The 14,399-nt window shown below is 38.8% G+C and overlaps 1 protein-coding gene across 24 annotated transcripts in view; it reads left to right on the top strand.

The window, feature by feature from the left end:
• Cadps2 (calcium dependent secretion activator 2) overlaps positions 1-14,399 on the top strand; it is a 529,581-nt gene that overhangs the window by 448,141 nt on the left and 67,041 nt on the right. For 15 of the 24 annotated variants that reach the window (XM_031381275.1, XM_031381279.1, XM_031381271.1 and 12 more), the window contains 2 exons: positions 13,739-13,880; positions 13,999-14,118. In XM_031381275.1, the coding sequence (XP_031237135.1) occupies positions 13,739-13,880; positions 13,999-14,118 (262 nt within the window). The remainder of the gene's footprint in view (positions 1-13,738; positions 13,881-13,998; positions 14,119-14,399) is intronic. The other 9 variants (XM_031381287.1, XM_031381283.1, XM_031381289.1 and 6 more) reach the window with 1 other exon arrangement.

Here is a 14,399-nt window from a genome sequence, read left to right as displayed (position 1 = left end):
CTCTCTCTCTCTCTCTCTCTCTCTCTCTCTCTCTCTCTCTCTCTCTCTCTCTCTCTGCTCTGTAATGATGTGATTTGTTTATTTAAAATGACTTCCCTCCCAAGGTGCCCAGTGATTTTGCAGGCTGTCTCTTACTTTCATCTCAATCAACACACTTCCTGTATTTTATTTTGACCATATGTGCTATCTTACCATTATATTAACACCAGAGTCCAGTATGTTGACCAGTGAGTAGGGTAGATTTAAATTAGACTCTTGGCAGCCATGGTGTCACTCCCAGATCCTAGGGATTTCAGTGACAGTGAATGTTCCTTCAGACCCTGTCTCCACCACACACCTCCACTCAAGCCCTCTTTGTTGTCTTCAAAAAATGAACTTAAATGTATTTTTTGTCTATATGTAAATCCATACCACTGTTACATTCCTTTTGTTTTAAAATTAAAATCTAGGTCTCTGCAATTGTAGTTTTAATTTTGTTTAATTATTCTTTGGTTTTGTTCATTGCTAGAGCCAGGTATCTATCTCTTTGGTTATTATCTCTTTGTCTACCTTCTTAAACTGGGAAAGAAATTCACATAGGTTTGAATGTGTGGTGCTGTACTCCCCAGGTCTATCCCACATTTCAGATCTGAGCCAGACTGAGAACACCTGTTCTAGTAAGAAAGGCATCCTATTAGAGTACTTAGCAGCATGGGCTTGAGTCCCACACAGTCTCATCTCTGCCACTTGACCTTTGACAGTAGTTTAACCTCTCTGAGCTAAAAGGTCTTTACTTACAGAAGGAGAATGTTAATTACTCTTACAGCATCACGGTAATTACATTTACAGTGTCAGTCACGCTGAGGGTAAACAGAGTGAAGACTCTCGTGTAATAGATGCTAAGTGGATATCAAGGATACTGTAGGCTTTCCATCTGTAACTCCAGCCCTCAGTACTTCTGTTGTCTGAGCCATTCTAGCCAGGTTCATATAATTTCCAAACGGTATATGTGATGAAGCCAAAGAACGGAAGGACAATTCCTAGTTCAGATTCAGCCACAGTGCCTGTGCTCAGGAGAGCCTGATATATTTAATTGTCCATATTGAATCATTTATTCTGTACGTCAGCCACAGCCAGTTCAGAAAGGCCATTTCTTTTCCTTCCTACCAGAGAGAAGCTCTGGATGCCCTCCTTGTCTTGGTTACCTATCTTTATTCCCATTCTGCTGACAAAATGTATGTCTTTTTCTTAACAGTATCTTAAGATACATAGAACATAATAAGCGCATGTACTAATTCAGGGGTAAACAGGTATAGACATCTTTTTAAAAATGGCTTCCTCTATTTGAACAAAAACACAAGAATAATCAGGATTTCATAAGGCAAGGAACTGAGTTCAAGCCAATAGCATGGGAAAGCAGGCATGGTGCTCTGCTCTGTAATCCCAATGTTGGAGAGAAGGAAGCAGTTGGCTCACTGACCAGTAAGTAACAGTGTCACAGACAGCAATGTGAGCAGTTCCTGAGGAGACTGACCCTGTCACAACCTCTACCTGCACATTAATAAACAGGCATATACACTTGAAGAACTAACTTTATTTCCTGTTTTGGAGATTATTCAAAAGGAGGAGTTTGTTAATATTCACATTCAAACAGTAAAGATGATAAGTCATATTTAAGTTATGAAAACTACTAGGATTTTTCATATAGGAAATAAAATACATTGTAGATGTCTTGAAATTTATTTTGAGTTTTCACAAAGCACATTAATGTTTTAATATTTTTAATATTTATCTTTGAGAAATATTTGTTTATTTTCAAGTATAAATTTGTGAAGTAACCACAATTTTTTTAATTATGTCATTATTTACATTTCAAATGTTATCCCTCTTCTCAGTCCCACCTCCATGAACTCCTCACCCTATGCTCTCTCCATTTTGCCTCTAAGAGAGTTCTCCCCAACCCACCCACCCACTTCCACCTCATGCCTCAAGCATTACCAAGTAATCCCCTCTCACTGAGGCCAGACAGGAAGTCCTCTGCTATATATGTAGCAGGGCCCATAGACCAGCCCATGTATGCTCTCTGGTTGGTAGTCCCCGATAGTTCTGAGGGGTCCAGTTAGTTGATACTCTTGTTCTTCCTGTGGAGTTGCAATTTAGCTCTTTCAGTCCTTCTTCTAACTCTCCCACCGGGGTCCCTAGACTCAGTCTAATGGTTGGCTGTAAGGATCGCATCTGTCTCAGTCAGATGCTGGCAGAGCCTCTCAGAGGACAGCCATGCCAGACTTCTGTCAGCAAGCACAACATGACATCAGCAATAGTGTCAGGGATTAGTGCCTACATATGGGATGTGTCCTAAGTTGGGGCAGTCTCTGGATGGCCTTTCATTCAGTCTCTGCTCCATTTTTGTCCCTGCATTTCCTTTAAACAGGGACAATTCTGGGTCAAAAATGTTAAGATGGGTGGGTGGCTCCATCCCTCAACTGGGGAGCCATGTCTATCTACTTGGGGTGGTCTCTTCAGGTTCCATTTCCCCACTGTTGGGCGTTTTTTGTCTAATTAGATCATGGGAGCCTCTCGCATCCCTGGTGTCTGGGACTTTCTAGAGTTTCCCCTCTGCCCCATCCGACCCTGCTGCTTATTTCTATTCATTCTTCTGGCCCTCTGAGCTTTTCTCCTCTCTCCCCCATACATGATTCTGCTCCCACCTTTTGTTCCTCCCCCTCTCCTCTCCCACCCAGTCCCCTCCTTCCCTCTGCCTCCCATGATTATTTTGTTCTCTCTTTCTAAGTGGGATTGAAGTATCCACACTTGGGCCTTCCTTCTTGTTAAGTTTCATATGGTCTGTGAGTTATATCATGGATATTCTGAACTTCTTGGTTAATATCCACTTATCAGTGAGTACATACCATGTATATCTCTTTGGACCAGGGAGAACTATATTTTTTTATCTTTATTTTATATATGTGTGTGTGTGTACATATGTTATATGTATGTATACCACATGTATACCATGAGCAACAGAGGCCAGAAGAGGGCATCAGATTTAGAATTAGAGTTATAGGCAGTTGTGGGTCCTGAGATCCAAATATGGGTGTTCTGTAGAATAATAAGTGATTTTAACTACTGAACCATCTCTTAAGACCCAAGAGAACCACAAGATTTTAATTTTTCAGGTAGATTCACAAATATTTAGTGCATGACAGTTTCCTATCCCACTCCTATTTTGTAGTGTCTCCTTTGTATTAACTGCTGTTTCGTGTATATGGTGACTATTTTGTGCTTATTTTATTGTGCAGTCCGAGATCAATAAAGAAGCATTTATTAGAGACCTCTTTGGGGCCCTGTCAAAACTGAGGGTATCTTTATCTTGGCTTGGATTTTACAGTGATTAACAGGTTTTTAGAAAACATCAATTATTTCTGAGAAAAACAGCTCCTTCATGTAGTGATGTAAATAAAAAGTTCCCCTGTGCCATAATTTCCTTTTGGTACTGGGAGATTGGTGCAGCCTGGGGAATTGAGGGAGAAAGAATAACTTTCATCCCAAACTCACAAGTTTTGTTTCACAAGTAAGGTCACTAAATAATTTTTCAGCAGTTGATAAAACATACTTTCATCCTAGTTATTACTGTCCCTTTTGATGATAATGAAGACAATTGTAAAAATAATCATGTGGTTTTTTATTATACTCCCTCGATAGCGATTTGGTGAAGTCTATTTAAATATTTATTTAATGTTAACCTAAACTGCCCTCAAACTGTTGTTGCATTTTGAAATGTATAGGAAATCATTGGCTTCCCTTTTGCCCCCCTTGAAAAGGAGATTTGCATAACAGGCACGCTATAGCAATGTTTCCCATATTGACCCAATTAGAGTTATTGTCCAAATCCCAATTATCTGCAACGTAAACTATCCAGGAACACTAGCAACAGAGAGCTCTGAGTGGTTAGTCTTGGATGGGTGATAATTTGCAGAATAATGGTGCTTCCTTATAAAGATGGTTGTGTATGGGGGGAGGTATGTGCTGCAGACAGCGCACTGCTAATTGCTGAGGATTTTCAATGATCATGAAGCATGACTAATAAATGATTAATCTCACACTTTCTTTTCCAAAATTTAAAATGACTAATTCCATTCAAGATGAGATACCAATTATTAATTATACTTTATAGGTGGACAGCTTGTACTCATCGCTTCAGATGTCCCCATAAGTTATTGACCATCATTTTGTATTAAAATCCTCGTGAACTCTTTATCTTTTGGCCTGTAGAGGGGATCCTAAGTAAGGACTCTTGCTTTTCCTCCTGAGGAAACTAAGCTGGTGAAGGCAGTGAACCTGAGCAGGGCTTTGCCCACAGGGAATTGGGGATGGAGGTGGGGGTGGGGGTGAGATCACTTCATAACCAGTCCAGCTTCATTCCAGAGTAACAAAGCATATTCTGAGAACATTCATGCAACAGTCGTATACTTTCCATGATTCCCCAAGCTTTTGATTTTAACTCAGGAAATGTTTATAGGGCACTGAGTTATCAGGACAGAAGGACAGCAATGGTTATCAAATACAGAGACGGTTAGATAAAGCAAGAGGTTATCTTAGCTTACGTGTTAAGAAGCATCTGTGGCAAGATTTCTAGGGGAAATTAGTGACAAGATTTCCACAGGGAAATTAGGAGAGGAAGGGGGCAAAGACCTCAAATCTAGTTTCTCTTTTAAGGAGACATGGTGTCTGAGGTGTGTGTCTTCCCCGGCAGTTAGAATGATTAGAGCACTTTGGAGCTTGGAGAGCACTTGGCGGTGAGATGTGGCTTTCCTCAAGGGAAGAGTGCCAGCTGCATCCTGCTTTTAGTAACTGTCCCCACCCCTCCCACCCTCCTGGCCTCGCCCATGATTCCCAGAGCAAGGCTGGTGAGGTAAACAAACTTGGGCTCCCTTCCTGGCCAAAAATGTCTGAGCCTCTGCTTGCCTTGCATGCTGCCTCTGTGTCCCCGCCTGCTCCCCCAACTAGAGATAATTACTTTAAGAGCCATCTGAGGAAAAACACTTTTGAAAGAGATGTATTAAATGTTGAAGAGGAATGTTTTCATAATGAAGCAATTAACATGTTAGTTAGATGATAACTGAATGTCTATAAAGCACCTTCAAATAGAGTCTACTCTTGCATAGCATTTTCCGCAGTTGTCCTGCGGAGAATAGATGTGGCCAGTGGCCACTCCTGAGAAGTGAAAGCCATCTACAAATGGCACTGATCATTTCTTTCAGCACGCCTGAAAGGCAGGCCCTTGCAGCTAGTCACCTTTTAATCTGTGGATATGCTAGCAAGTGGCAAATGACCATTCTATGGGGAAATGATTCCCAAGTGAAAAATACCATGGTGCTTCTTCCTTAATTAACAGCCTTTTCACATTGCTAGCACATTAAAGCCAGCACAAGGAACACCCGTGCTTATGTAATCAATGTCACAGCGTCTCCACCTAAAGGAATAATAAATGTTCAGGCTCTACGCTAAGTGAAAACCTGTTCCCCAAGACTTTCACCTCCATAAAGATGGGCTCATAAAAAAAAAATCGAAAAAGGAAAAAATTGGAATGTGGTCTCATGAGGATAAAAAGGCTAGTGTTAATAATTAACAAGGAGAGTGAAGAGGAGTCAAATTAGCCATAATAGAGCCCAGAGTGACTGGCAAAGTCACCTCTCATTATCAAAAAACTCATTAAGAAATGAAGAGGTGGAAATCCCGCTGGGTTCCTCTCACACTTCGGCTGTATCAGAGATTATTTTTCAGATTTCTTTCAAATTGAAGAGCTGTTAGGTCACCATATTGTATATTAGGTTAATCTGCAGGCTTTGAAATATGAAGGCCTGGCACCTGCATGTTCTTCCACCCCCAGTGCTTAAATGAGCGGTATGTCTGAAATCCACGAAGCAGTGTTTATAGAGAGATCTGTATACATACACTGAGAACAATGCAGAAAGAGTATAAATTCTGCATTATACTGAGGCTGCATGCCGGCAGCATCATAGACAGCTACTCTACAAATGACAGGATGACCACCCAATAGGAAAATGTATTTAACTCTGATTCCTATAGATTAATAAATTTTAACTTATACAACAGAACTTGTTCTCCTCCACAGAATAATAGAAGAATTATAAAAATCAGTCGACAGAAGCATTTTCCATCAATGGAATTCCACAGAACTCTAGTTTCTGTATATAATGTAGCATTTTAAAACCACTTTTTTTGTTTGTTTGTTTTGTTTTTCAAGACAGGGTTTCTCTGTGTAGCCCTGGCTGCCCTGGAACTCACTCCGTAGACCAGGCTGGCTTCAAAATCAGAAACCTACCTGCCTCTGCCTCCCAAGTGTAAAACCACTTTCAATCTTCATTCTCTTTGCCTAGAATTTACTTCTTAAAGAAAACATCCTGTTTTGATTGGTGTCTTTGTCCCTCACAAAAGACTTACAGAAGCATCTATGAATTCTGCTTCTGAACCTCAAAACCCCAGGCTTAGCTGACACTGATCATGATACAGCCGCACTCACTTGCTCCCATTAAGGGAAAAGGTATGACAGGCCATGACTGCAGATAGCAGAATGCTGGGCAGTTGCTACATGATCCTATAAAGCCAGCCTGAGGACTGCTGGATCATGAGGAACTGTTTCTCTGAGCTTTGGTTAAAATTCATACTGAGTTTTGCCTGAATAAAACCTATAGGAAACAAAACAAAACAAAAATGTGGATAAGAAATAATTCCTGTCTTTAAGAAAAAGCCTGAAATCTAGTAGCAAGTAGGGACATTTCTATGTTACTAATTATAATGACAGATTGCTGTGACATACACAGTTTAGTCTCTGTTCTGTCCTCTGAAATTTTTCATTATAATTATAAACAGATTTGTTATATTGATTGTTTCTATATATATGCTAGATATATTCATTTTTCTTGTTCCCAAAGTGAGAAACACTGTAACATCTCAGTTTCCCGTTACCTCTGTTTATGTAATAATATGTACATACATTATACATGCAGACATACATACATACGTCCGATTGTCTTTTAACAAGTGCCTTGAGAGGAAAAGGATAATTGAGTATGACTCTAGGAACTTACTCTTATAGTTATGATATGAGTTAAATATTAGTAAACTATAAAATTACTTTTCAAAATTTTAACTGATTGAGGCTGGCAAGATGGCTCATTGAGTAAAGGCACTTTCAGCCAAGCCTGAATAACTTGAGTTCAATCCTCAAAAAGACTCACATGGTGAAAGGAGAGAATTGGCTCCAACAAGCTATCCTTTTATTTATACACACACACACACATCATGTAATGTACACTCTCTTAATACACACAAGTAAGCAAATACATGTATTAAAATTTAAATGAAAGATTAGTAAAATCCATGTGTTTTCTTCTTAAATTGAATAGGGTGCTATCAAAGCTTTCCCTAGAAAGTGATATGCATAAAGCAGACATTTATCAGGTGTGCATCTAACATGCAGGCTCTTGGCTGGTAGGTCTCCAAGGTCTTTGTTTGATTTGAGGCTTTCCTTTTTCACAACATTGCTGTCAGCCACAACTTTCCTGGCTTTCCTCCTGAAATCCTGACTCAGGTTTCCTATGCTGCTTGTCTTTGTTCTGTGTATAGGTCAACAAGTAGAGTTACTGTTAATTTTATATCTTAATCCACTATGCTTGCTTTATTACAAACCGATAGAATGTGTATCCCCCTTGAATAATTGTCTCAGAGCAAAGTCTGTTGGTTTGTCTTGTGGTTGGTGGTACTTGCTTTGTTTTGCTGGCCATGAATTACTCTTTTACTTATAATACCTAATTAGAATTTGAGGGAGGATAATCACTCTTACCAGTAATCCACTAATGCAAACTAATTGAAAGGCAGTGCAGCAACATAGAAGCAGATTATATAGTTCAGGAGAGAGCAGCATATGTTTACCCTGTAAACAATACATGAATACTTTCATTTGCCTACTCATTTTACCCAGTAATCATTGTCTCAGTAATTTTTATTAATTGGATCATAGTGTAAAGTGTGTTGAAATATTACTATTAAAAGCCTATGTCAAGTACTTTTTATTTATTAGTTGTTGGAGTTGTTCAAACTAATTAGGCTTACTGCATCCTGCGTTTTGCTTTATTTAAGCCTTTTTGCTTTCTTTTCTGTCATTTCTACTTGTTCCATAAGACTTCATAAATACATGTTCCTTCGTTTTCTAGCAAGGTGGTATTTGGGTACAAGGAATCTTTGGGTGAGGAATGGTTATTTTGATCAGCAGAATAGGTGTTGAACGTCCACTTAGGTTGCTAGAGCCAGTTCTTAAGATTCCAGGGCAATCCACTACACTCCCACATCTGGAAGACATTGTCAAAAATAATCTTGACTCTGGGAGAAGTACCTGAGACATGCTGCCATTCGTTTGAGGCCAGCCTGGTCAACGTGGAGGGTACCAGGCCAGTAAGCCAGAGCCACACAGTTAGATAAATAAGAAAGAAGGAAACCTTCTTAGATGAAGCCAGATTGAAAACTTTCCCTTTCCAATGCAGCATTGCGGTGGTGTCTTGTAAAACCATGAATTAGACTGGTGACAGCATCAAATCATAGCCACAGAGAGAAGACTCCTGATGCCTCAGGCTAACTCTAAGAGGGGCTTTTGTCTGTATAGAAGTAGGGTGAAAGCTGGCATATGGGCAAGCAGGAAAGAGCACACATTGACAGACAGGTGTGAATTTCTGTAGCTTTGCCCTCCCACACTAGTATGCTATCCCAGTTCCTCCTCTGCTCTCCTTTCATCCTGCTTTTTCCTTCCCATAGTACATGTGCTTTCTATTTTCTTCTCTGCCTCTCCTTCCCTTCCCATCTTCCCTCACTACCCTCTTTTCCTCCTTCCCTCTCTCTCTCTCTCTCTCCCTCTTTCTTTCTCCTGCTCTCTCTCTCTAAGTATAAACATTATGTCAGTTTTTCTTTATTATTCAAATATTATTTTCTTGATTATTTAAATGTGATTATTTAAAAAATCAAAAAGGAAGGCAAGAAGTATATCAGATTGGTAAAGCAAGTACCCAGATGGTGGATTCAATTCCCAGCACTACAGAAAAATCAAAGGCAAGTCTTAAGCTGAAATGAAATTGGAGGAAACTTTTAGCCAAAATTAATTATATGTTATAGAAATTCATAAAAGGTATAGATAACCTACAGTTTCTCAAAAATATGCATGAAATAATCACATCGCTAGTAGTAATAATTGATCAGAAAAAAAAAACATTTTTGTGCCACATTCATTGAAATAAGAGCTATTCATATCCAGTAGAAAAGTTAGTAGCCAAATCTTGGATTTATGCATCATTCATAGAATCTATCATGACAGCATCATCTAGTAACATATATTTCATCCAAAATGTGAAGGTTATACTGGCTTCAATCGGCTATATAGCTGTCATTGAGTACAGTCTAGGGAGGGGATAAAAGGCTTGTGGTACCCACCTCTGTGGTGTTTGTGTACAGGTGAGATATAAAGTCTCTACTTTTACTCTAATGTTGGAATAAAGAAATTGAGGAATTTAAAGTAATAGTTTGTTTATTTTAATATATTTTAATTTATTAAAGCTTTTTTTATACATTTTTTGATCATATTCTTTCTCCTCCCCCACTACAAGAGCCTCTTCACGTCCCTACCTATCCACTCACCTCCAAGTTATTTCTCTCTCTTTATAAAAGGGAAAGATAACAAAAACAAAAAATGCAGATCAAAACAAGAAAATGAATGCAGTAATTCCAGAATATATTTACAGACAACACTTGCTAGATGCACCTTTGAGTCAACCATTACTTAATCTTAGTAACAATCATTGCAATGTCTAGTAGCAACATTGAATCAAATCATTTTAGATTTCTGCCTTTTTGTAGCTGTGTCTTTACTGCTAAAACACCTAATCTCTCTGTAAAGTAGCTTTTAATTTGAAGAACTGCAGGTTCACTTGGAGGAGTTGTAATAATTGTAAGAATCTTGGTAAAGTAAAATGTTAACAGTGGATAAGATGCTCAAGATGGAGAACCTAGAGTTCTTTCTTTCTATTTTTCTTTCTTTCTTTCTCTCTTTCTTTCTTTCTTTCTTTCTTCCTTTCTTCCTCCTTTTTTTAATGCTATACTATATGAAGTAAAGTTTAGTCACATAGTTTTGCTGTGACACAATGTAATAAAACTTTCTAGCTTTAATAAAGATACTGTCAGAATACAAATTTGCTTATGAAGCATTCACTGTGTTTCTAAGTCTTAAAAGATATTAATGCACTGATCTTTGGTTGACAGATGGAGGAGTAAATGGACAGACAACCAATATTTTATGGTAACCCAATTAAAAGAGTAATGATTTTATAATATAGAGAGTTACATGTTACTTTAGTGTCCAACACTGGTTCCACTACCTAATGACTAAATGACCTTAGGTAAATTCCTAATCTCTCTAAACTTTATCTTCTTTGTTAATAATTAAAACTATTTCTTTCCTCCTACAGCTTTTGTGATAGGTAAACAATGGAATGTACAATACAACTTAACACAGTGCTTGACACTTCGAAAACATCAATATAGAGGAGAGATCTTTTTGTTTTGTTTTGTTTTTATTTTTGGTTTCTCTGTATAAACCTGGCTGCCCTGGAACTCACTCTGTAGACCAGGCTGGCCTCAAACTCAGAAATCCAGAGAAGGAGAGATCTTAAGCAAAGATACAACCAATAAGATTTCATTACATTGCTTACCTGGGTCATACTAGGTTTGACATTTCAGGTAAAAGAACATATTACCTTAAAGCTTTGCATCTTTATTTAGGTGACATTTGGGTGAAGGGCAACTGAATTATACTGTATAACAGTACCTTTCAGTTCTGTGACTCGAGTCTCTAGGAGTAAATGAAGCATCTTCCTTCCATGGGCTGATAACTTCATGAAGATAACATTAGTCTTCTCAATAAGAAGACATTTATCGCTAAATTCTGCCCATTTGAATAAAAACCTTTTTTTTTTTTTTGCAAGTAGATAAGCAAGAAAAGATTTCTTTGGTGTGTGTCGGCGCACCACAGGAGTCAGAGGTCCATGACATGTGACTGCCTCTATTGATGTGTACCTTATTTCTTGAGACAGTGTCTTCCACTGAACCTGGAGCTCCTAGATTTACCTAGACTGATCAGCCAGGCAAGCTCACAAAATGCCCCTTTGTCTGCCTCCTAGCATTGAATTTACAGGTGTGCACCATTGAGCCCAGCATTTTACATAGATGCTAAGGATTCAAAGTCAGGTTCCCATGTGTATGTGATGAGCACTAAAACCAAGAAAAGTTTGCTTTTGTTTATTTGGTTTTTGGTTTTCTTTGGTTGTTTTTTTGTGTGGTTTTTTTTTTGTTTTGTTTTTTTTTGGGGGGGGGGTTGGTTTTGCTTTTATGTGTGTGGTGTTTTTGTTTGTTTGTTTGTTTTTGTTTGTTTTGTTTTTGCTACAAGGAAAGACTAAGCCATATGAGAACTAGAGTAAAATCAGTACTGCATGTCCTGAACCTCTTGTTACTTTCTACTCCACATTCACGAGTCCATTTTTCTCCATCCTTTTACAAGCTTAAGAGTCACAGAAATACATTGAGAGCATTCTCTATACACGTCTCGTGAGTGAATGCTGTGCACATTGTCAAAGTCTTAAAACCTTAAGACTTCTGTTCACTTTTGTATGGAGAAGATGATGTAGGGAGCTGGTATATTGAGTGTGTGGCCAGACTGTTGGATTGCTAGAGGTTACACTTGTTAGCACTCAACATGTGTAGATACTCAGATCCATAAAAGTGAATGAAATTGAAGAGAGATTATTCTTTTAACATCTTCCACTTCTGCTACCCTAATCAAAGCCATTGTCACCTTGTACCCAAAGCTTGTCACTGGTCCCCTATTAGCTCTTATTAATTGCCTCCCTTTGCCAAGAGGACCATGTCACTCTTTTACTGACAAATAATCATAATAAATTGTGCTATTGTATCCAGTGAGCTTCCACACCATGCCCTAAAACCTAGATGCCCCCAAAATCACTCTTCCTTTCCTGACTGTGTTCCTTATTATTGTAGAACACCTTATCTTTGTAGAACATCCCCTTGAAAAATGTTATGTATTCTCTCCACCTGGCAACCCCACCACCTCCACCACTGAACTCCCATGGGAAACATTTCTGATATTTAGATTAAATTTAAACCTCATGGATATGTCTTTTATGACCCCTGAAAAAATATATATGTGTGTATACATGTGTGTGTGTGTGTGTGTGTATTTTCACCTGTAAGACATAAAGCATTCATAAATGTGTTTAGGATGTATCCACTGGAGAAACATTTACAGCAAGATTAATCAAAAAAATTGAAAATCGTTCAGTCTTAGCATTGCCAAGTGTTGTCCTGCTGACTCTGCTCTTTCTAGGTCTGGCTTAACCTCATGCTGTGACCAAAGTTTTAGTTACATTGTGATCTGTGTATGGAGAACATGTTTCTGGGAGGTGATGGGTATACCCTGTCCTCGATCAAGTACAACTAAATTTGAGATTTAACCCATAAGAAGAACAACACTATCAACCAACCAGACCCCCCCCCCAGAGCTCCCAGGGACTAAGCCACCAACCAAAGAGTACACATGGAGGGACCCATGGCTCCGGCCACATATGTAGCAGAGGATGACATTGATTGGCATCAGTGGGAGGAAAGGCCCTTGGTCCTGTGAAGGCTCTATGCCCCAGTGTAGGGGAATGCCAGGGTGGTGAGGTGGGAGTAGGTGAGTGGATTGGGGAGCACCCTCATAAAGCAGGGGGAGATAGGATGGGATAGGGGGGTTGCAGAGGGGAAACAAGAAAGTGGATAACATTTGAAATATAAATAAATAAAATATCCAATAATACATAAATAAATAAGAAAAAGAGAGAAAACATTAAAAACAAAACAAAACAAAAAAAAAGATTTATATAGTCACTCTACAAAGGGCATTCCTAACCTTAATTTATCAGACTAATTGAAAACTGAAAAATAAAAAGAATGTAATGTACTGTTTTTAAATACATAAGTATTAGGCCTGGAAGTATATGTCATTGGTAGAGCATTTACCTAATATGCTAAAGCCCTGGGTTCAAACTGCAGAACTACAAAAAGTAACGAATTAAGTTGAACACTCAAAAACAAATCTCCAAATAACTAAAAAATTCATGAACTGGAGTAGATACTCCCAGGGTCCCAGCCACCCTCCCCAGTGAATTCAGAAGTGTAGTTCATAGATACAGTCAAGCTTACCTGTACAGTTGAACAGGTTTAGCATTCGTTTTCCTGATACACAGCCTAGCAAGGGGATTCCGGCTGTGCTTAATTGCTGCATTTACATGTGTCAGGACCTTCTGTGGAGGCAGCAGTTCCCTTGAATTTACAGTAAGTGGTCATGTGCCAATGTGTTAAATCTCTTAGGATGTACAAGCATACCACCTGCTTAGAACATTTTACAGAAATATAATCTATTTTTGTTTTTGACAGGCATATATGAAAAGCTAAATATACTTTTGAGGTAATCTCCATGATATGATATTCAATATAAAGAGCAAAATCCATTATCATCTGTATTCTATCAGTTTTACCATGTGAGACAATTTTAGAAAAAAAATTTTTTTCCACCTATTTTTTTCCCCAAGTAGCTGATACTATCCCTCTGACAAACACTGTTTCTGTTTGCCTGTTTCAGCACTTTTGTGTAATGGAAAATTCCACAAGCACTTGCAGGAGATCTTTGTGCCCTTAGTGGTCCGCTACGTTGACTTGATGGAGTCTGCCATCGCCCAGTCTATTCACAGAGGTTTTGAGCAGGAGACGTGGCAGCCTGTCAAGTAGGTATCCTGGTGCCCTCAGAGCATCTGTCACAGTCCTGACCTTATAACTTTACCTATAGCTATCTGTGGTTATTGCTTATGGTGGTCCCTTCCCACGTTGTTTGTTTCTTTACAGGAATATCGCCAACAGTCTTCCCAATGTAGCTCTTCCAAAAGTTCCAAGTCTGCCTCTTAATCTTCCACAGATTCCTAGCTTTTCTTCTCCTCCGTGGATGGCTTCTTTATATGAGTCCACGTGTGTATCCCTCACTTATTTCCTGGTGTTGTGTTAGCTAGTGCATGGCCTTGGCTGTTTCCTGTGCAGATGTATCCCTAGTGCATGGCATCTATCATTGTTGATGGAGGAATATTGTCTTTGGCTTTACTCGTTTGAGATTTTAAGCAACTGAGCTAAGCTTAGCATATGGATGATAAATGATAGATCGAAAGAAAAAACTCACACTGATTTGATGTTGCTTATGTTTATTCTGTGTGGCAGATATCATTTTTTTAACCCTAAGTTATAAAGTCTACCCT

Source organism: Mastomys coucha, unplaced genomic scaffold (assembly GCF_008632895.1).
Source record: "Mastomys coucha isolate ucsf_1 unplaced genomic scaffold, UCSF_Mcou_1 pScaffold20, whole genome shotgun sequence".
In the NCBI taxonomy this organism is placed as follows: Eukaryota; Metazoa; Chordata; class Mammalia; order Rodentia; family Muridae; genus Mastomys; species Mastomys coucha.
Note: the sequence above shows the minus strand (reverse complement) of the source record. Positions and strands in the feature narration are given on the sequence as shown.